Source organism: Sapajus apella, unplaced genomic scaffold, assembly GCF_009761245.1.
Source record: "Sapajus apella isolate SASKATOON/1434 unplaced genomic scaffold, GSC_monkey_1.0 scaffold21, whole genome shotgun sequence".
Taxonomy (NCBI): Eukaryota; Metazoa; Chordata; class Mammalia; order Primates; family Cebidae; genus Sapajus; species Sapajus apella.
In genome coordinates, this window is record NW_022436961.1 from 20,272,765 (window position 1) to 20,296,615 (window position 23,851).

General features: G+C 45.1%; 1 protein-coding gene across 1 annotated transcript in view; it reads left to right on the forward strand.

Moving 5' to 3' along the window:
• Nucleotides 1-9,512: 9,512 nt before the first annotated feature.
• Nucleotides 9,513-23,851, forward strand: part of PDGFRL (platelet derived growth factor receptor like) — a 61,881-nt gene continuing 47,542 nt past the window's right edge. The window contains exon 1 of the mRNA XM_032288002.1: nt 9,513-9,701. Within this exon, the coding sequence (XP_032143893.1) occupies nt 9,527-9,701 (175 nt within the window). The 5' untranslated portion in view covers nt 9,513-9,526. The remainder of the gene's footprint in view (nt 9,702-23,851) is intronic.

Here is a 23,851-nt window from a genome sequence, read left to right on the forward strand (position 1 = left end):
CAGTTGTATATAACTAGGATTCTTTTTAAGTATGGTGAATAATTATCAACTTTTTACTCTGATAGGAAGGGAGAATTCAAAGCATTTTTTAAAATATGATTCTAAATTACTTAAAAATTACAAATGTCTTGAGCTAGCATGTTTAATTTTGAAACATCGTTTTGTATGTAGTTCCTGTTACCAGTAAATTGGCAGGAACAAGTTGAATTTTAGAAACTTTACTATCAATTTAGACAGCATTGAAAACCAAGCTAAAATAGCAAACTCCTTGCCAAGTAGAAGCCTCAATTTAATTTTTGTTTGATTAGGGTTGCTGTGAGGCAGTGTTGCCCCACCCGTGTTCTGCCACCATGAGATCACATGAAATAATCCCCCAGGAGTTGTTTCCGGGCTCTAGGTCCAGCCAGAAGCTCCTGGAGGTAGTAATAAGATCTCCTTAGTGTTTGAAGAAGCCCACAAATAGGCTTCCTTTTGGGGCTACAGGCTCAAAGCCCATGGATTGCTAAGAGATTGTGCTGGGAAGTCCTCATCTATGTGGAAAAATAATTTATTTCATCCTATAAACGATCTCAAAAAATTCTCAAAGACATGCAAAAATAACTCTGTATCCCATTATCTCAACTTGTCTTTTAAAGTATGTCAAAGTGGCTGGCACGGTGGTTGATGCCTGTAACCCCAGCACTCTGGGAAGCCAAGGCAAGAGGATTGCTTGAGGCCATAAGTTCAAGACCAGCCTGGCCAACATAGTGGAGACTCCAGTCTCTACAAATTTTTTTGTTTTAATTAGCTGAGTGCCTGTAGTCCCAGCTACCTGGGGGGCTAAGGTGGGAGGATCACTTGAATCCAGGAGGTTGAGGCTTCAGTGAACCATGATGGCACCATTGGACTCTAGTCTGGGTGACAAAGCACGATCCTGTCTCTAAAAGTAAGTGAATGAATGAACGTGAAACTAGGAAGAAACTCAGCTCAATACTCATTCACTTCATGAACCTTCTTAGTAACAGATTGATAGCCACCTCTTAAATAGTTGTAGATAGAAGAGTTTCAGATGTCATGAACTGCGAGTAAAGCGTTCTTATTACCCTATTAAGACTGGAGCAGTCCAGAGGAAGTGGAACACACAGGATAGAGACTGTACTACCCAGGAGTACTACATAGCCCAAGGTGGGCCCCAATGTCCAAGCGAGTTTCTGAGCTCTGAGTCCCTTAACCCACAAATTGGCATCCCTATTGGCTGAGTCTTCAAGTCACCAGAATCTTTACCTACCTGCTCACTGATGCCTGATAATTTCATGGAAGGACCAACAAGTTCACTGCTCTGGTAGAAATCAGACATGCCAATGTTCTTAAAATAGAACCATTGACTTTAATTGGCACGTAAGTATAAATGACTGATAATAGATGCTTTTCAGAAAGATCATTTAGAGCAAATAAGAGAAGGCAAACAGGCAGAGGCAGTTGAAATAGGAGGGAGGACACTAGTAAGAAAAAGAGCAAAGGAAGGGGAGGCCAGAGCTCTCAAGTCACAAGTTTCCTGTTCTACATTTTAGCTTAGAGTGGTCTTTCTTTCCCTTGCCACTTAGAGGCTCTTGTAATTAATGAATAGGTGATGCATCTTTACAACATGCAACATCCTGGAGCTAGGAAGGTCATTATTTGTGTCTCATTGATGTTAAGCAGACTAAGTTTCTGGGATCCTTACCTTACCCTAAGATGTCTCTTGATGAGTGGCTCTGGGAGCATCAAAAATGTCTGGCATTTCTTTCAGAATGAAGTTTTCAGGGAGTCCCATATTTAAAACCACTACATCGTGCCCCTACTAAAACCTTAAAGCATTGATTTTTGTGAAAAATTCATCTTGGCTGTATGTCTGTAGTTAACAGAGACTAGTTAGAGAAGTTACATGTTCTTATCTTGGGGATGGAGCAGGGATGCCCAAAATATTGGCCGATTTTTTATTATCTAACAAATTCCTAATGGTATTCACCACTTCAAAGGGGCAAATAAAAGGCACAGAAGGCAATAGAGTAGGGACAGTTCCTGGGTAATCATAGAAAACTACCATTAATTAAAATAGGTAATGAAAATGGCTGGATGCAGTGGCTCACACCTGTAATCCTAGCACTTGGGGAGTCTGAGGCAGGCGGATCAGCTGAGGTCAGGAGTTCAAGCAGCCTGGCCAACATGGTAAAACCCCGTCTCTACTAAAAATACAAAAATTAGGCAGGCATGGTGGTACACACTTGTAATCCCAGCTACTCAGGAGGCTGACACAGGAGAATTGCTTGAACCCAGGAGGTGAAGGTTGCAGTGAGCCGAGATCACGCCACTGCACTCCAGCCTGGGTGACAGAGTGAGATTCACCTAAAAAAAAAAAGAAGAAGAAAGAAAGAAAGAAGGAAAGAAAGAAAAGTAGGTGTTACAGGTAATGTGAGCATTTATCTAAAAACCCACTAGATCAACTGAAAACTATTTAGACTACTAAGAGGGTCCATTAAGGTGAGCAGATACAAGCTAAACATACCAAAAAAAGTTAATCAGGCCTTGGGAAAGGAGGCTTCAAATTGTATTTGATTTAGAGCTGCAAGATAATGCTTATTTTAATTGGCTAACATTATAGCAATTGTTGGAAGAAGAATGGAAAAGATCAACTCAACAGAGATTCTAATAATAAAATTCTTTCTCACCCTAGAGACAAAGCACATGGATTTTTATAGTGAAAAAAGACCCATGAAAAACACAGCTTTGACAGTTTTCATTTTCAAATTTAAAATCATCTTGAGATTGTCTCATTCAAGGATAATAAGCCTTGTGATGAAATAGCTACATGTCTTGGGAAGCTCCTATACTTCTCATAAATTCTGTTCCCATCCTAATACAGACCCCTGTATTAGTTTGCTGGGGCTACCATAACAAAGAACCATAGACTGGGTGATTTAAATAACAGAAATGTGTTTTCTCACAGTTCTGAATGCTGGAAATCTGAGATCAAGGTGGCAGAAGAATGGGTATCCTCTGAGGCCTTGCTACTTTGCATTTATTTATTTATTTATTTAGAGACAGAGTCTCTATCGCCCAGGTTGGGGTGCAGTGGTACCATCTCAGCTCACTGCAATCTTGCTTCCCAAGCTCAAATGATTCTCATGCCTCCGTCTCCTAAGTAGCTGGGACTACAGGCACGTGCCACCACAGCCTACTAATTTTTTTTTTTTGAGACAGAGTCTCACTCTGTCACCAGGCGCCAGGCTGGAGTGCAGTGGCGCGACCTCGGCTCACTGTAACCTCCATCTCCCGGGTTCAAGCAATTCTCCTGCCTCAGCCTCCCGAGTAGCTGGGACCACACGCGCGCGCCACCACGCCCAGCTAACATTTTTATATTCTTAGTAGAGATGGGGTTTCACTATGCTGCCCAGACTGGTCTTGTACTCCTGACCTCAAGTGATCCATCCACCTCCACCTCCCAAAGTACTGGAATTACAGGTCTGAGCTATTGCGCCTGGCCCTCTCCCCTGCTTTTAAATGGCCATCTTTTCCCTGTGTCTTCAAGTGGTCTTCCCTCTTTGCCTGTGTCTGTGTCCATATTTCCTCTTATAAGAACACTAGACACATTGGATTACAGTCCACCCTAATGACCTTATTTTAGTCACCTCTTTAAAGCTTCTGTCTCCAAATAAGGTCACAGTCTGAGTTACTGAAGGTTAAGATATCAGCATATGAATTTTGCAAGGGACACAATTTAGTCCATAGCATAAATCCAGGATAAGTTTAGGTACTTAAATTTAGCTAAAGTGTATGTGACATAGAAAAGGCTTAAGAAAATAGAATTCCAAAATTGTTTTCTAGATATCAGCATTAACCAATTTGAAAATGTAATGGGGTCAATTTTTGTTCACAAGAGTGAAACAAATAAGAAAGCAAAAATATGAAATAAGCCCAACAGTAGGCTGGGCATGGTGGCTCATGCCTATAATCCCAGCACTTTGGGAGGCTAAGGTGGGAGGATCACTTGAGGTCAGGAGTTTGAGAGCAACTTGGCCAACACGGTAAAACCCATCTCTACTAAAAATACAAAAATTAGTCAGGTGTGGTGGCATGCGTCTGTAATCCCAGCTACTTGGAAGGCCTAGGCAGGAGAATCACTTGAACCTGGCGGGCAGAGGTTGCAGTGAGCTGAGACTGCGCCACAGCACTTCAATCTGGGCGACAGAGAATAAGAAAGAGAGAAAGGAAAAAGGAAGGAAGAAAGGAAGGAAGAGGGAAGGAAGGAGGGAAGAAGAGAAGGAAAGAAGGAAGGAAGGAGGGAGAGAGGGAGGAAAGGAAGGATGGAAGGAAGGAAGGAAGGAGGGAAGGAAGGAAGAAGCCTAACAATGAACAAGTAACACATGGAAAAATATAACTATGTAACAATAAACTTACATAAGTATTTAATTATATGACCATACACACATATGTACACCCACATACACCAAATTTCGCGAAAGTGTATTTGATATTTATAATTATATGCTTGGAAATGCAGAATTACAAAATAATTGTGTAAATACTAGCATTAACCAATTAGAAAGTGTAATGGATACATAAAAGAAGACCTGAATACATTCAAAGATATTAACATAACATTTATAGATGGGAAGACTCAGTATTGTTAATATGTTTGTTCTTCCCCAAAGCTTAAAATCACTGCAATTATAATCAAAACACAATAAAATTTTTACGGAGATTGACAAACTTCATCTGGAAGAGAAAATGTATAAGGATAATTAACAGAAGAGTAGTGATGTGGGGGCATTCCTCTCCCAAACCATACCAAAACAGACCGTAAATCCATACCAATTAATGTAGCAGAGTATTTTGTTAGGCATAGATACAGAGATAAATAGAACAAAGATAAATACAACAAAATAGAACAGAAACAGACCCATGTGCCCATGTAATTGAATACATCCTAAAAGTCAATTCAAAAAGATGGAAAAAGGAAAAATCATTGAACGAATGATCGTATCACATTGACCATCCAACTGAAAACACAAAATTGGATTTCTAGCTTGTGATACTAAAAATAAATTATGGGTGGATTTCAAGAAAAGGAAAATTATAAATCTTTCAGATGAAAATATGAAGTGGTTTGAAAATTCAAGGCACAGAGGCCTTCCTACGGAAATAGAAGAACTAGAAGCCATGAAGAAAGTCACTGAGAAATGTAATTGCTTAAAGAAACATTTGTTGTAATTGCTAAGAGAAAGGCACTAGCAACAAAACTAGAACACAAGCAAAGAATTAGAAGAAAATGTCTGCAGTGTTTAAAACACTCAAGAGCTTACTAGTCAGAATATGTTGAATTACTATAAAACAATAATAAAAAGAACCCAGTTTTCAAAAATAGGTAAATACAAATGAGGAAGAAATATATAAGATACTCAGCCTCAGCCGGGCTCACGTCTATAATCCCAGCACTTTGGGAGGCAGAGGCGGGCAGATTACCTGAGGTCAGGAGCTTAACACCAGCCTGGCCAACATGGTGAAACCCCTGTCTCTACTAAAAATACAAAAAAAAAAAAAAATAGCTGGGCACAGTGGCAGGTGCCTGTAATCCTAGCTACTCAGGGGGCTGAGGCAGGAGAATCGCTTGAACCTAAGAGGCAGAGGTTGCCGTGAGCAGAGATTGTGCCATTGCACTCCAGCTTGGGGCAACAAGAGCGAAACTCCGTCTCAAAAAAAGAAAATCAAAAACAAAAAAACAGAAAGATACTCAGCCTCAAGAGCAAAAAATAGAAGGAGAACTGAAGAACATAATGAGATTTTTGCCTACTTCACGTTGTAAACATGGAAAAGAATAATCACACTGAGTTTTGGTGGGAGTGTGAGGGTGTGGGTAGTCTCAGATGCTGCTGAACAAAGTAGGAGTGGTTACCAATATGGACAGTTTTGTTAAAAGACGAACTGGCAGCATTTTCCAAAAACGTGAAATATCATGATCTTAGGCTGGGTCAACTCACTTCTGGGTATCTACCATATAGATATACTCACAGGCACAAAGATGTTTGAATAAGAATAGTTAGTGTGGTTTTTTGTTTTGTTTTGTTTTGTTTTTTGAGACAGAGTCTTGCTCTGTCGCCCAGGCTGGAGTGCAGTGGCACAATCTCGACTCACTGCTACCTCCACCTCCCGGGTTCAAGTGATTCTCCTGCCTCAGCCTCCCAAGTAGCGGGGACTACAGGCGCATGCCACCACACCCAGCTAATTTTTGTCTTTTTAGTACAGACAGGATTTCACCATGTTGTCCAGGATGGTCTTGATCTCTTGATCTTGTGATTCACCCGCCTTGGTCTACAAAAGTGCTGGGATTACAGGACTGTGCCACTGTCCCTGGCCCACATTCTTTTTTAAATCAATGACAATATAGATAGAGCAACTGAGCACAACTATTCATGAAAGCCAAGTTACTTCCTAATGTGGCACCATCGTGCCTCTCTCACCAGATCTTCTGTCTACACCACATTAATGTCCAGCCAGTCTGCCCTTGATATCCTAAGATAGTGTAGGAGAAAAGCATAAACAGATAAACAGCAAAATACAGAATTTTGTTGCTTGGGCTATAACAGAGCCATTCATACCAAGAGAAGGGCTCACCCCAGCAGAAGGAGATGGGATCTGGGCTAACCCTTGTGGGATGAGTGAGGCCAGAGAAAGCAGGCAAGTGGGAAACTGGAGGAGGGAATTTTTGGGGGCAGATGGAAACAGCAGAAGCAGGAATCTGTGGTGGCTGGGGATGCACAGGCTGGGATGGGTGGCTACCAGAGTGTGCTGTTTGTGAGGCGTGGAGGGCAGGGCAGGGAGTGAGGCCCAAGTGAGGAAAGATAAGCAGGGGCCTGCGAGCTCTAGAACTGAGTCTTGCTAGAGAGCCTCAGAAAGGTTTAAGGGTGAAATTTTCTAGGGCTTCATTTGAAGATTGGATTGGTGCAAAAGTAATTGTGGTTTTTGCCATTAAAAGTAATTGCAGTCTAGGCACAATGGCTCATGCCTTTAATCCCAGCACTTCGGGAGGCTAAGGCGGGTGGATCATGAGGTCAGGAGATCGAGACCGTCGTGGCCAACATGGTGAAACCCCATCTCTACTAAAAGTACAAAAGTTAGCTGGGCGTAGTGGTGTGTGCCTGGAATCCCAGCTACTTGTGAGGCTGAGGCAGGAGAATCCCTTGAAACAGGGAGTCGGAGGTTGCAGTGAGCCAAGATTGCACCACTGCACTCCAGCCTGGTGAAAAAGCCAGGCTCCATCTCAGAAAAAAAAAAAAAAAAAAAAAAAGATTGCAATTGATCGAATTGCCTGGCAAAGAATAAATTGAGGTACAAGAAAGAGGGGTAGGGAGATCCATTAGAGGCTGTGGCTGCACTCCTCATAAGAGAGGAAAACAGCCTGAGCCAGGGCAGGGAAGTTTGACATTGATGGCGTAAGAGGGGCGGACCTGTGCACGCAGTCAGCATGGAGGGGAGAGTGGATGGAGAGGAGGAACCTAAAGGCAACCCCAGGCTCCAACATTGAGTGCGAGTGAAACCGTCAATTCGTGGAATGAAAAGAATGAAAAGAATGAAAAGAAATCTCAGGGTGGGGCAGCTTAAGCAGATTCAGCCACTCCCATGTGTATCCTCCAAGTCCTTTGCTCAGAATTCTCCCCAGAACGTGACACATCACATTGCACTGGTCTAAATGCGTGTCTATTCCTTAAAAGTAGCCATGATACATGGACACAGGGAGGGGAACATCATACATCGGGGCCTGTCGGCAGGTGGGGGGCTACGTGAGGGATAGCAGGGGGTGGTGGGATTGGGGAGGGATAGCATTAGGAGAAATATCTAATGTAGATGACAGGGTGATGGATGCAGCAAACCACCATGGCATGTGTATACCTGCGTAACAAACCTGCACATTCTGCACATGTACCCCAGAACTTAAAGTATAATTAAAGTAGCCGTGATAGATGATGTTTTAACCTTCATATCCATAATAGTAATCACATAGCAAACTCCTGTTGAAAGAATCATCTAGTTCCCTCTCTTAATAAACTAGACATGCTAAAACCCAGAAGGTTAAGTGACTTCTAAGAGGCGTTGCGAGTTTGTGGCTGTGGCGAGATCTAAACGTTGGTCTTCTTTATTCCCAGACAATTGTTCTCTACACCGCAAGGCAAGTGAGTGGCAAACCTCGGGCTAGAGCTGGCAACAGAATGTAGAATTTTTGTTTCCTCCTTCATGAAGTGACGGAGAAGCCCTAGTTTGTTACAAATGGCAGCACTTCTTCCCTTGGGTGTTGAGGGAGAAGTTTCTTTCCTGTAATTTAGAATTGAGCTCTCTTTAATAGCAGTGCCTGGTGCTGAAGGTCACAATGAGATGAGCTGCTTCTCACCTGGGGGAACACACACCTGGCATCTCCCCCGTTAGCAAACTGCTCTGAGTCTACCAGCTCAGAAACCCAGGATGGCTCTCTGCAGAGGGGCATGTGAAAGCCTGAATCCTCTGCCCCACTGTTACCGGGAAGAGTGGTCCAGGTTCTTGGCCTGATGAACAAAAAATTGAACAAAACACCCAAAGTAGCAAAAGAAAGACACAGCGAAAAACAAAGCAACAGAAGCGAGGAAGGAAAGCGCAGACATATTGAAGGCAATTCACTGAGAGGGCTGGAGCAAGCCACAAAAGCCTGATCCTCTCCAGAGATTTTATGAAGCAAAAAGAACTTGGCAACACCCTTGGGTTCCCTGAAGAGGCCTCCAACTGGTTACACCCTATGAAGGATTGGCCTACAGCCAATCAGAGGCTGAAGTGGAAATTTCTGTCTTGTTATCAGAGGAGACAATGTGGCCTGTGTGCCGCCTAATCATGCCTAGAACTGTCTGCACCTGCTGATCTTTTACTTCTGTGAACCGGCTGCACCTGCTTTTCTCCTGCTTATCCCCCTAGCCCGTGGTTACCCTAATTACCAATTCTCCCGCCTCACCACCACAGCCCAGGTTGTCTGCGCCGTCTCATTTTCCACGTTATTCCTGTAATCGATCTGTCCTCCCACCCTCACCAGCAGCTACAGGGCTAGGTACAGAGCCTATCTCTGGCCAGACACAGAGAAGCAGCAAGAACCCAGGGCAACGGTCATGTGAGTGAGGGCGTATGGGACAGAGAAACGGAAAGAACAGAAATATATTTAGGGAGCACTTTTTACAGAGCACTCAGGCTCTGCCTGAGGACGTGGGGCGAGCACTGGTGACATTTGGACACTCGTGGTTAAACGTGACCCCGTTAGCACCCGTTGGGCCTTCTTGAACTCGGTATCTTGGTGCAAACGCCGAGCTTTGGAGAAATTCCAGGAGCGGCTGTGGTAATTCCCATTTCGCCCTTAGCCCATGCTCCCCGCGCTGGGAAGAAGCGCTGCGCACGCGGCTCCGCCAGGGGGCAGGAGAAGTCACATTACAAGGACTATTTTTTATTTTTTTTATTTTTTTAATTCCCCAACTTTTCCCCCTAAACTCTGTTCCTCCTCATGAAACCGAATCCTCCCACTGCGGCGTCCCAGGAGCCCGCCCCTCGCCCGCCGCCTCCCCTGCGCCCCGGCCCCGCGCAGCCGCCGCGCTCCTGCGCCCAGAGGTCCGAGGTCCCCGAGATGAAGGTCTGGCTGTTGCTTGGTCTTCTGCTGGTGCACGAAGCGCTGGAGGATGGTGAGTGACTCTGGGCGCGGGGCCACCTGGCTTGTGCCCTGACTTTAGCCGGGACCCGCAGCCCCCGCCGCCTGCCTGCCAGCTTCTGCGCTAACGTTCGGCCTTCGGTGGCTTGACCCCTGCGCCATTGCCTGCCAGATGCACCTGCCCACTCCTGATGGGGTCTCCTTTCCTCCCGCTCTTTCCCTGCCAGGAGAGCCCTCTAGGGAAGGTGGCAGCTACCCCGACCCTTAGGAGCCCCCAGGACCTCTCCAAGCCCCGCACCTCCGGGCGAACCAGGCATCCCCAGTCAGCGCCTGGTCCAGCCCCCAGTGTCAACGTGTCGGTCTGGGAGGTGGCGCGGGAGCCTCGGATCGCTTCCACCTCCCAGCGGCGTGGCCGGGACCTCTGCTACTAGAGCGGGTGCCACCTAAGCAGGGCAATCTCTGATTCCGCTGCAGAGTTCCTACCAGGGGACCTCCTCCTCCCCTCGCAGCCTTGGGTGTGTTTCGTCTACCATCTTGGGCTTGAATCCTACAAGATCTGCCTACAACTTCGAACAAAAATGTCAGTGTATGAAACTTAGAAAGGAATCAAAACCCCACAGCTTGTTGTATTTATCTAATTGGATGGGTAAAGGTGAAGAAAATGCTTTTATTTTCTGTACAGCATATGGGACCATGTCCACTGCGCGTTTTTGAATGTGTGCCTGCCTGGGTCCACGCTGTTGTGTAGACTCATGACCACAGGGTCAGGTGTTATTTTGTGTGTGTGTGTGTGTGTGTGTGTGTGTGTGTGTGTGTTACTGCGATGCTTAGTATACATTCCTGTTAGCACTTAGATGTTTTGTTTGCTCCACTCACTCCATGGGTGTTATTTGTACAGTGCATGTTTCATCTGGGTACATCCTGGTATCCTCAAACCTCTCCTGAAATTCCTGGGCATCAGCACAATTTTTGCTTAGATTTAGTGGAAAAGTAGCTTTTGCTGTTATGCAACTTCACTCTGGAGCCAGCTCAACCTGGCTTACATTTTTATCCACTCCTTTATCCTGAGCAGTTCCTTTCTTTCCTAGGAAACTACAAGATTTGCCAAAAAAAAAAAAAAAAAAAACCCACATCATAGTTTGAAAATTCAAGATAGTTGTGGGACTTGAAGTTGCGCATGAGGGTCCTTCAGCCCAGACCCTTGCTTAATAAAGTGTAGGCAGCACTTCTACTGGGAGGAGAGTAACACTTAACTCTGTCCAGAGAGAAGCTAGCGTGATTCTGTTTGTAAAATGAAATTTTAAAATGCTCCTGGCAGGTCTTTGCATGCGACTGCTGAAAAGGCAGGAATGTAACTTGTGGTATCATTTTTTGAATAGGGCAGGAGATGGCCAGGCAGAATTTCAAATCGGCCATTCCCTTGTTTATACCCAAGTTGCCAGTCTTAGAGGCTCAGGAAGTGGCTTCCAGTCTGCCTCCTGGATCTCACCCAGCCCATGTGAGTTTATTACAAACATCTGCCTAAGTAACTTAGCATTTCTTTAAATAAAATGTAATCCGTACAAACAGTAAGCATTTACAACAGTAAGCATCTTACAACTGGAGTGGAATACAGACTGAATGTAAGAAGTAATTCATAAATTGTAGGTGATAATAGCACTGAGATTTTGTTTATGAAAGTACACATATCAGCTGGGTGAGATGGCTCACACCTATAATCCCAGCACTTTGGGAGGCCGAGGTGGGCAGATCACGAGCTCAGGAGTTCAAGACCAGCCTGACCAACATGGTGAAACCCCGTCTCTACTAAAAATACAAAAATTAGCCCCATCTCTACTAAAAATACAAAAATTTATGCCACTGTACTCCAGCCTGGGTGACAGAGTGAGACTCCATCTCAAAAAAAAAGTGCACACATCTATAAAGTATGGACTATTTATGGATAAAATAGTGAACACATAGTGCTTCATTAAGTTATGAAACAGTTTGGCTAAACCTATTAAGCATGGTTTTTGGTTTTGAGTTGTGTCTTGGGTTGGGGCCGGGAGCTACTAAGGAGAGTGGATTACTCAGGAGGCCCTTGCAGTGCTGGTCTCTGATTGGCAGTGGGAATATGCAGCCTGCAGGGCCATCCCAAAGCACAAACTGCAGAGACAAAAAACTGCCTTTTCGTTTTTCTGATCACATCTAAAGACAGTCTTTTTTTTTTTTTTTTTTTTTTTTTTTTGTCTCACATCTCTCTCTGTCTTCCACGTGGGGTGCAGTGGCACAATCTCAGCTCACTGCAACTTCCACTTCCTGGGTTCAAGCAATTCTCATGCCTCAGCCTCTCAAGTAGCTGGGACTACAGGCGTGTACCACCACACCCAGCTAATTTTCATATTTTTAGTAGAGACAGGGTTTCGCCTTGTTGGGCAGGCTGGTCTCAAACTCCTGACCTCAAGTGATCTGCCCACCTTGGCCTCTCAAAGTGCTGGGATTACAGGTGTCAGCCACCAGGACAAGTCAAAGACAGTCTTCTAAGTGGAAAAGACTTCCCTGCAAGTGCATATGGGGGTGAACATCTGGCCTGACCCAGTCAAGTTTGCTGTTCCCAATTCTAAAATGCTTTAATTTTTTGGAAGCAATGTGTTTTCTCCTCATGAAGAGGGGTAGCTGGAAGATCACATAATACTCCATGGCATGAAAGTGAGGCATGAAAACAGGTAACAAATAGCCCAAGATTCCACTTTTAGACATCGATCATGGCACCTGATTTTCAGCATTTATATGAAATACATGCCACTGAGTTTATTGATAGGGTGCTGCTATTTTCATATTAAAAAGTGTAAAATCATAGGTACTTCCTGACTTCTTTTGATTACCTACCTTTTTCTTTTCTTCGACACAGAGTCTCACTCTTGTCACCCAGGCTGAAGTGCAGTGGCGCAGTCTCTGCTAACTGCAACCTTTGCCTCCCGGTTTAAAGCGATTCTCCTGCCTCAACCTCCCGAGTAGCCAGGACTACAGGTGTGCACCTCCATGCCTGACTAATTTTTTGTAGTTTTAGTAGAGATGGGGTTTCACCATGTTAGCGAGGATGGTCTCAATCTTCTGACCTTGTGATCCACCTGCCTCAGCCTCCCAAAGTGCTGGGATTACAGGCGTGAGCCACCGCATCTGGCCGATTACCTACATATTTCTATTGAATGTCAGGAGCAAACATTGAAGCATTAATATTGATTTGTCACTACTGTTTGGTTGAACAGCATGAGAACCTTGATCCCTGCTAATCTGATCTTCAGTATAACCTGGGTTTATTTTGCATCTGGTGAAGGGGGTTTCTTTCTGGAAGGACTAAAGAGGCTCATTATGGTTGAGAGCCATATAGCCAGATCTCTAAGAAGGTAAAGACATAGACACAGTGATGGTGACTCTGTTAAAGGCTCCTGTTAAACCAGGAGCCTTTGACACGTTTGGGTCTTCATTTATTCTTTCAAAAAAAAAAAAAAAAGTAAATATGAGTTCAGAAATCTTTAGAATAAAAAAAGAATTCTAAAATTCCTTATTGTTTATGAGTGCAAATAATGCTTGGAAACGTGTAGGGTCTTGGCTGGCACGTTTGACATACAAAACAATTTCTGATACTTAGAATGCAGAGAGAAAAGTTTAAGGCAGGAGAGAGATCTGGTGGTCAAAAGATTGATGGTTTTTCAATCTAGACAAGAATCTAAAACCCTTTCTTTGTGGTGCTCATAATCGAATGGAGAGGAAAGATAATAAAGAAGTAAAGATATAATTTCAGGAAGTGGTAAATGGCAGCAAGATTCATTAATCAGGGCAGGGCGCGGTGGCTCATACCTGTAATCCCAGCACTTTAGGAGGCCGAGGCGGGTGGATCACAAGGTCAAGAGATCGAGACCATCCTGGCCAACATGGTGAAACCCCATCTCTACTAAAAATGCAAAAATTAGCCAGGCGTGGTGGCGTGCACCTGTAGTCCCAGCTTCTTGGGAGGCTGAGGCAGGAGAATCACTTGAACCTGGGAGACGGAAGTTGCAATGAGCCAAGATCGAGCCACTGCATTCTAGCCTGGGGGACAGAGCAAGACTCTCTTAAAAAAAAAAAAAAAAAAAAAGAATCATTAATCAGGATCTACTAGATTCCTCGGGCTGCTATAACAAGGTACCATGGACTGGGAGGTTTAAAACCACAGAAATTTGTTTTCTCACAGTCCAGAGGCTTGAAGTCCAAAGTCAGTGTCAGCACGGCTGCACTGCTTCTAAAATGCTGGGTAGAATCCTTCGCTGCCTCCACTAGCCTCTGGTTGTGGTCAGCAACCCCTTGGCATTTTTTGGCTTGCAGCTGCGTCACTTCAGTCTCTGCCTCTGTTACCATGTGACCATGAGAACCCTGTGTCTGTCTTCACATGGCATTTTCATGTGTGTGTGTTCTCATAAGACTATCAGTCCTATTGGAGGAGAGCCTACCCTAATGACCTCATGCTAACTTGATTACATTTGCAAAGACTGTGTTCCCAAATGAGGTTACATTCACAGATACCAGGGAGTTAGGACCTCAGCATATCTTTTTGTTTTTTGAGATGGAGTCTCGTTCTGTCACCCAGGCTGGAATGTAGCAGCGCAATCTTGGCTCCCTGCAACCTCCGCCTCCCATGTTCAAGTGATTCTTCTGTCTCAGCCTCCTGAGTAGCTGTGATTACAGGCATGAACCACCACATCCAGCTAATTTTTGTAATTTTAGTAGAGATGGAGTTTCACCATGTTGGTCAGGCTGGTCTCCAACTCCTGAGCTCAGGTGATCCACCCACCTCAGCCTCCCAAAGTGCTGGGATTACAGGTGTGAGCTCCATGCCCGGCCTTTAGCATATCATCTTAGGGGATACAATTCAACCAATAAGACAGGGTGAGACATGGAGAGGACTGAGGGGGGCACGGGATGTGAGGATGTTGTTAGGATGGACAGCTAGAAGCCTGCCTGGAGCAAGGAGGCAAACCCCAGAGAGAGCTGAAAGCAAAGCTGTGCATGCCAGGGGCCCCACAAGTGCGACAGCTTCGAGATGGGCTTGATTCGGTTGCCAGTGTGGGTGTGGCTATGATGTGTGAGACAGGACATGGCCAAGCCTTGTCGGGCATGGGAAGATTTAGGGCTTGCTTCTAGATGAGATGAAAGGTACCAGAGGGTTCTGAACAGAGAAGTACTGTACCCATAATTTGATTTCTAAGTTCAAAGGTAGATGCCATGGTTTGGATATGGATTGTCCCCACTACATCTTATATTGAATTTTGACCCCCAATGTGGTGGTGTTGGGAGGTAGGGCCTAGTGGGAGGTGTTTGGGCCTTGGGGGGTAGATCCTTGATGAAGAGATTAATGCCTTCCCTTGGGGATATGTGAGTTCTCTACTGTTTCCAGCAAGAGCTGCTTGTTAAAAAGAGTCTGGTACCTCCTCCTCCCACCCCACCATGCGATCTCTGCACAGCTAGTTATCCTTGCCTTCTGCCCTGAGTGGAAGCTACCCGGGGCCTTCATTTGAAGCAAATGTTGGTTCCGTGCTTCTTGTACGGTCTGCAGAACCATCAGCCAAATAAGCCTCTCTTCTTTATAAACAACCCAGCCCAGGTATTCCTTTATAGCAATGAAAAAGGAACTGACAGAAAATTGGCACCAAGGAGAGGGATATTGCTAAAAAGATACCTGAAAATGTGAGCAGCTTTGGAACTCGGTACTGGGCAGAGATTTGGAAGCGTTTGGAGGGCTCAGGAGAAAATAGGAAGAGGAGGGAAAGTTTGGAATTTCTTAAAGATTGGTTATATGGTTATGGTTGTGACCAAACTGTTGGTGGAAGGAAGTGTAGACAGTAAAGTTCGTGCTGACGAGGGCTCAGGTGGAAACATAACTTATTGGGAACTGGAGCAAAGGTCACCCATGTTAGGCCTTAGCAAAGAACTCGGCTGCATTGTGTCCACGCCCTAGGGATTTGTGGAAGGCCAAAGTAAAGAGTGATGTCCTAGGGTTTCCAGAAGACGACATTTCTAAGCAGCAAAGTGCTCAAGAAGTGGTGGGTGTGACTATTTTTAAAAACTTAGGATCGAGATTAATTACTGCAACAAAGGAATGACCTAAAGGTAGAATTTATAATGAAAAGGGAAGCAGAGAGTAAAAGTTTGGAAAATCTAAAGCCTGGCCATGTGGTGGAGAATGAAAGGGCATTTTCAGGAGAAGAATCCAAGGGTACAGCTGAGAGACTCTTGCTAAAGGAATTAGCATGAAATAAAGGAAATTGTGTGCTAGTAGTCAAGAAAGTAGGAAAAGGCCTTGAGGCCATTTTGGAAATCTTCGAGGAGCCTCTCCCATCACAGGCCCAGAGACTCAGGAGAATAGAATGGTTTTGGGGGGCAGGCCCTGCTGCCTTGTACAACCTGAGGATGCTCCTGCCCCATCCCAGCTGTACCGGTTCTAGCCTTGACTTAAAAGGCTCCAGATGCTGCTCCAGAGGACGCAAGCTCTAAGCTCGGGAGTCCTCCACCTGTTTTCAACTCCGCAGGTGTCTGAACGCAAGAGTGACGGAGACTTAGCTTCCACCTAGATGTCAGAGGATGCATCAGAAAGCCTGAGTGTGCAGGCAGAAGCCGCTACAGGGGCAGAACCACCACAGAGTCCCCACCAGGGCACTGCCTAGGGGAACTGTGGGAAGGGGCTGCCATGGGAACCCCAGAAATAGAGAGCCACCAGCAGCATGCACTGTCATCTTGGAAAAGACACGGGCATTCAACTCCAACCTGTCAGATCAGCCAAGTGGGCTTCGCCCAGCAAAGTCATAGGGGTGGGGATGGCCAAGGCTTGTTTTTGATTTTCCAGGCTTACAGTGGTAAGGAACTTGCCTCAAGTCTCAGATAAGACTGTGGACTTTTGAGTTGACGCTGGAACAAGTTAAGATTTTGGGGACTGTTGGGAAAGGATGATTGCAATTTGCAATATTTGAAAGACATGAGTTTTGGAGGCCCGAGGTAGAATGCTATGGTTTGGATATTTGACCTCCTCCAAACCTCATGTTGAAATTCGATCCCCAGCCAGCTGCCGTGGCTCACGACTGTAATCCCAGCACATTGGGAGGCTGAGGCAGGCAGATCACAAGGTCAGGAGATCGACACCATCCTGGCTAACACGGTGAAACCCCGCCTCTACTAAAAATACAAAAAATTGGCATGGTGGCGGGCACCTGTAGTCCCAGCAACTCAGGGCGCTGAGGCAAGAGAATCACTTGAACCCAGGAGGCGGAGGTTGCAGTGAGCCAAGATCACACCACTGCACCCCAGCCTGGGTGACAGAGTCAGTCTCCATCTTAAAAAAAAAAAAAAAAAGAAAAAACCACCACAAGAAATTTGATCCCCACTGCTGGGGGTGGGGCCTAATGGGAGGTGTTTGGGTCATGGGGGCAGATCCCTCATGAATGGCTTGTTGCCCTCCCTGACGTAATAGAACTAATAGGGTGAGTGTTTGCTACGTTAGTTCTCGTAAGAACTGGTTAAAAGGAGCCTGGCACCTCCTGACTCTGTCTTTCGCTCCATCTCTCTCCACATGATCTCTGCACACACCCATTCTCCTTCTTCTGCCTTGAGTAGAAGTAGCCTAAGGCCGTCACCAGATGCCCAGTCTTGAATCTTGTGGCCATCAGAACTGTGAGCTCAGTAAACGCTTTTCTGCATAAATGATTCAACCTCAGCTATCCCCTTTACAGCAGCACAGATGGGTGAAGGAGTCATTCAGTGGAAGCCAGGGACCGCTCAGGAGACAGTGTAAATGTCTGGGTGGTAAGTGGCTTGGTCCAGGGTGGTATCAGTGGATGGAAGGAAAAGAGGCTGCGTTCAGGGTCTATTTTCAAGATGAAGCCAACAAAATTTGTTGGTGGATTGGCTGTGGCTTAGGAGAGAAAAAATTAAAAGAAAAAAAGAAGTAAGACTTGGCGGGTTTTGTCCTGAGTGAATAAAATTGCCATTTGCTGATCAAGGGAACATCAGCAAGGAGCAGGTCTGAAGGGGGTCAGACATGCTAAATTTGAAATGCTAAATTTTGGACATGCTAACTTTGAGGTGCCTACTAGTCTTCCAAGCGGCCGTGCTGAATAAGCAACAGGTTATTCAGATCTTGAGTGCAGAGGCAGGGTCAGGACAGGAGCTAGGGCAGCTTTCAGCATGTAAATGCTGCAAGGGTCAGCGGACTGTGTGAGGTCACTTAGAGAATGGAAGTAGTTAGTGAGGAGTGACCAAGCAGGAAAGGAAAATGTAGAGCTGCCACAGATTGAAGAGTTATCAGTGACTCTGGAGGAAAGCCAGGACAGCGCAGCGTCCTGGGAACCACGTGAATCAAGTTTTTCAAGAAGAGAGTCATCAGCTGTGTTCTAACAGGTATTCTGGAAAATGCTTCAAATGGAGGTATTTATCCCGGCATCGAAGGATCTAATTCTCAGAAACTGCTATTTGATGGTTTTAAAAATGATACTTTAAACAGTGATAGTGTTACCGGAAAGGGGTCCTGATCCAGACCGCAAGAAAGAGTCCTTGGATCTCATGCAACAAAGAATTCGGGGTCCATAGAGTAAAGGGAAAGCAAATTTACTAAGAAAGTAAAGGATGTAAGAATGGCTTGTCCATAGGCAGAGCAGCAGCATGGGCTGCTCAGCTGCACAGACTTACTGTTACTTCTTGATTATATGCTAAACAAGGGATGGATTATTTGAGTTTTCTGGGAAAGGGATGGGAAATGCCTAGAACTGAGGGTTCTTCTCTTTAGACTATATAGGGTAACTTCCTGATGTTGGCATGGCATTTGTAAACTGTCGTGGCGCTGGTGGGAGTGTCTTCTAGCATGCTAATTCATTATAATTAGCATGTCATGAGCAGTGGGGATGACTACATATCATGTTTCGGTGGGATTTGGCCAGCTTCTTTACTGCAACCTGTTTCATCAGCGAGGTGTTTGTGATCTGTATCTTGTGCCAACCTCCTGTGTCATCCCGTGCTGAAGAATGCCTTAACCTCCTGGGAATGCCACTCAGTGGGTCTCATCCTTATTTTTTACCCAGCCCCTATTCAAGATGAAGTCTCTATGGTTCGAACTCCTCTAACAGTAGGAAGGTTTTTTGGAGTGAGGAATAGAAAAAGGAAGGGCTCCTACATCATGCTACATTTTCCTCTCCCTACGGTGGCTTTCCCACCTTCTCAGCTTCGTTCTTGGTAAAGTGTGTGTGTTCCTGTGGGGTGTTTCATGAAAAATGGAAAAACGAGAGCGGTGTCTCTCAGTTTATGTAACTGATTGGGAAGCAACTGAGCGGCTCAGAAGAATGTATTTTGTGGTTAGTGGGGTGCTACTGTTAGAGCTGGCCTTTCCCTTTTACTGCCAGTCAGGGAAGAGAAAACCAAGCAGCTGTAGCACTTGGATATTAATGACTGTGCTTAACAAGAAATCTCATCCAAGCTGCAGTCAATGATTCTTCTAATGAATTTATTTTCTTCCCCTACACAGTTCTATTGAATTAGAGAGGTTAATAGGTCACTTTTGATGAATAAGATTTGATTGTGTTTCTCAGTTGATGATGAATAATCATGGTTCTTTGTCCTGCTTCCTTCTTGCTTTGTAACATTTGTTTATTTGTCCTGGAAATCAGGGGTTTGGTTTTTTGTTTTTTGAGACAGAGTCTTGCTCTGTTGCCCAGGATGGAAACCTCCCTCTCCCAGTATCAAGTGATTCTCATGCCTCAGCCCCCTGAGTAGCTGGGACTACAGGCATGCTCCACCTTGCCTGCCTAGTCATATTCTTTTAAAATTTAGACATGGGATTTGGGAGTCTCTCCATTCCAGGACTGTCTGTGTATCTGTGGGGCCACTAGGCTGGCTCCTTTAATTTAGCATCGTTAGCATCAAACCGTAGGCCAATTCTGTGGTCAGGCAGCTGGACGAACTACAAAGTTAGTTCAACTGGTGGGGTATTTGGTCAAAAGGTCAAATTATGTTGCATAGATAACAGTAAATATTTGGATGCATAATCTCCATAATCAGATAATCTGATGTTCCTGGGTAACAGAGACACATAAGATCTGATAGCTGAGAAGTCAGAAAAGTAGCTGTTTGTCTAAATTCCATAGCATTTACAAATGGTTATTGTCATTTCTGATAACTTGAATTCCCGTTACATGATACAGAGAACACCAAATTAGACATTAATCCAGAGGTTCATTAATCTCATAGGCATTAAAGGATTTATGGGGCACAGATTACTTGGACATCATTCATTCTTTTTTTGAGACAGAGTCTTGCTCTGTCTTCCAGACTGGATTGCAGTGGGCATTCATAGCTTACCATAAACTCAGAGTCCTGGGCTCTAGTGATCCTCCTGCCTCAGCCTTCATGCATGTGTTAACATACTCAGCTTTTTTTTTTTTCCTTAATTTTTGTAGAGATGAGGTCTTAACATGTTGCCTAGGCTGGTCTTGAACCCCTGGCCTCAAGCAAACCCCCCTCCTTGGCCTCCCAAACTGGTGGGATTACAGGTGTGAGCCAACATACCTGGCGTATTATTTTCTATCTTAAGGAAAAAAACTGGCTGGGTGTGGTGGCTCACGCCTATAATCCCAGCACTTTGGGAGGCTGAGGCGGGCAGATCATGAAGTTAGGAGATTGTGATCAGCCTAGCTAATGCGATGAAACTCTGACTCTACTAAAAATAGAAAAAAATTAGCCAGGCATGGTGGCAGGTGCCTGTATTCCCAGCTACTCAGGAAGCTGAGGCAGGAGAATTGCTTGAGCCCAGGAGGTGGTGGTTGCAGTGAGCTGAGATCTTACCAGTGCACTCCAGTCTGGCTGATAGAGCAAGACTCTGTCTCAAAAAAACAAAAAAAGCTGTAACTTCTACCTTGTTGCAGAGCTGAGACTTGTGCTTCACAATTGATGTTGCTGGATTAATGTACTTAGTTGGTCTGACACATTCCCAACGGTTACACTGCTTTTCTTTCTAGGAGGCTGGGAGCGGGTGCATGGGAGCCATTGTCTATCCCCACCTATCATTAGAACCAGGGGTGATAAACTACATGTGCAGGGTGAGCAGAATCATGGGCAAACAGCAGATTCAACAGCAGATGTTGGGGGTTCTGCCTTGGAGACTAGAGTTCAAGGTCAGATTGAGAATGCTCAGGAAGGCCTGTAACCAAGATGAAGCTAGTAGAGGAAGGAAGGGAAATAAGAAGAGACTCAGACCTAAGAGAAAACAGAGGTCACAGAAAAGAGAGCAAGGCAGCCGGGCGCGGTGGCTCAAGCCTGTAATCCCAGCACTTTGGGAGGCCGAGGCGGGTGGATCACGAGGTCAAGAGATCGAGACCATCCTGGTCAACATGGTGAAACCCCGTCTCTACTAAAAATACAAAACATTAGCTGGGCATGGTGGTGCGTGCCTGTAATCCCAGCTACTCAGGAGGCTGAGGCAGGAGAATTGCCTGAACCCAGAGGCGGAGGTTGCGGTGAGCTGAGATCGCGCCATTGCACTCCAGCCTGGGTAACATGAGTGAAACTCCATCTCAAAAAAAACAAAAAGAAAAGAAAAGAGAGCAAGGCTCAGGGACTGAGGCATAGAAGCCCAAAGAATGTGGCCTGGATGTTCACACTGAGCCAAGAGTTCCCAAGGGCAGGATTGGTTCTACAGTCAGGGCTAGGCTGAACTAAGAGTGGAGACCGCATGGCTCCTGTTTCACAGGTCAAAGGGAAACACAAAGAAAACCAAATTCATCATTACACAGTTGACTGCAAATCAACTGCATTTATTGCATTCTTTATTATACTTTTCTCCTGATCCATCACATTTTCCCCTTTTCCAATTGGCTACTGTTTGAGATGGAGTCTCGCTTTGTCACCCAGGCTGGAGGCAGTGGCATGATCTCAGCTCACTGCAGCCTTTGTCTCCCAGGTTCAAGCCATTCTCCTGCTGCAGCTTCCCGAGTAGCTGGGAGTAAGTGCGTGCGCCACCACGCTCAGCTAATTTTTTGTATTTTTAGTAGAGATGGGGTTTCACCCTGTTAGCCAGGATGGCCTTGATCTCCTGATCTCGTGATGATCGCCTGCCTTGGCCTCCCAAAGTGCTGGGATTACAGGCATGAGTCACCGCACCTGGCACATTTTCCCATTTTCTACAAACGCCCTATAATTCTCTCAATTGGCCAAGGGCTGTGTGGTTATTTATTCAAAATATGTACTGAATGTTTATCTCCATGCAGTGAGATGAGCACTTTGGAATGGGAATAGGAACCCTGACTTCTGCTTTCACATTCTTCCACTAACCAGCTGAATGAGTTTGTATGGTTTATTCAGCTTTTCAGGGCCTCCTATAGTTTTTAAATCTGCAGCATGAGGACTTGACCTAAATGATCTCCGAGGATCTCATAGGTTTGAACATTTGTAGTTCTATGGGTATCTATCACAGTGGCCTTTGAGCTTCTGCAGATCGATGGTCAAACTGAAACTGAAACTCAACAGTCCCCTTTTTCTTTTGCTTTCTTTTTTTTTTTTGGAAATGGGGTCTCACTGTCACCCAGACTAGAGTGCAATGGCTTAAATCTCGGCTCACTGCAACCTCCGCCTCCTGGGATCAAGCAATTCTCATGCCTCAGCCTCACAAGTAGCTGGGACTACAGACATGTGCCACCACGCCTGGCTAATTTTGTATTTTTAGTAGAGATGGGGTTTCACCGTGTTGCCCAGGCTGGTCTCGAACTCGTGACCTCAAGTGATCTATCTGCCTCAGCCTCCCAAAGTGCTGGGATTACAGACATGAGCCACCACACCTGGCCTACAGTTCCCTTTTCATTCTTGTTGAGTGGACACCACTGCATGACTGCGAGGGGCTTAGCTGAGATTTTTGGAGTCCAGTGGCTTGCCAGGGACAGAACACTGGGGGCACTGTTCCCTGGGTGCAAGCAGTAATGGGTGCCTTATTTATAGGGAAGGCAAAAACAACAATAAAAGCAAGCAACTTAAAGTCAGTAAACCTTTTTTTTTTTTTTTTTTTTTTTTGAGACAGAGTCTCACTCTTGATGCCCAGGCTGGAGTATAATGGCAAGATCTTGGCTCACTGCAAACTCTGTCTCTCAGGTTCAAGCAATTCTGCTGCCTCAGCTACCTGAGTAGTTGGGATTACAGGTGCCTACCACCACACCCAGCTAATTTTTGTATTTTTATTAGAGACGATGTTTCACCATCTTGGCCAAGGTGGTCTCAAACTCCTGACCTCAGGTGATCCGCCCACCTTTGCCTCCCAAAGTGCTGGATTACAGGCGTGAGCCACTGCACCCTGCCAGTCAGCTTTTTATTATCACTCTTTGCCGGCAACTCTCAACAATGTTGATGATAAAATACTCCTTCCCCAAAGATACTTTGTTGGTGAAATTTTAAATCATTGCTACAATTACAGTTGAGTTTTAATAATTTATATGTAAGTTTCAGATTTGTATACATTTAATACTTACTCTTTAATAATAAACATTGTGTTCTACCAAGACATTGCCAGCCCCTGACTTATGTAATCTCCACTTTATCATTTGTTTTGAGAGAAAGTTCATCGTGGTTCAGAATCTTGGCTGGGCACGGTGGCCCACACCTATGATCACAGCACTTTGGGAGGCCTAGGTGGGAGGATTACTTGAGGCCAGGAGTTCAAGACCAGCCTGGGCAACATAGCAAGACCCCATCTCTTTTTTAAAAAATTACCTTAGCATGGTCTCACATACCTGTAGGCCTAGCTACTCAGGAGGCTGAGGCAGGAGGATCACTTGATCCCAGGAGTTCAAGGCTACAGTGAGCTAGGATCATGCCATTGCACTCCAGCCTGGGTGATAGAGTGAGATTCCGTTTCTAACCATAAACACCAAATCTTTTGCATGCACTTTCAGCACAGTTTGTGTCTCCAGACCATGTGGAACTACATGTTTCTGTGTTAAAACAGTAGAATGAAATTGAACAATGATAACGTAGAGATTGCAAAGTAAAGAACCAGCCTTGAATGGCATCAGTTCTGTTTTATGTGACCCTTTGGAGACTGAGACAGTGTGAAGTACAGGCAATAATATTTTTGTTTTCTAAGGGCAAACTTCAGCTCATGTAGGAACTATTTTGCTGAATTTAATAATCTCTTTGGAGCCAAAA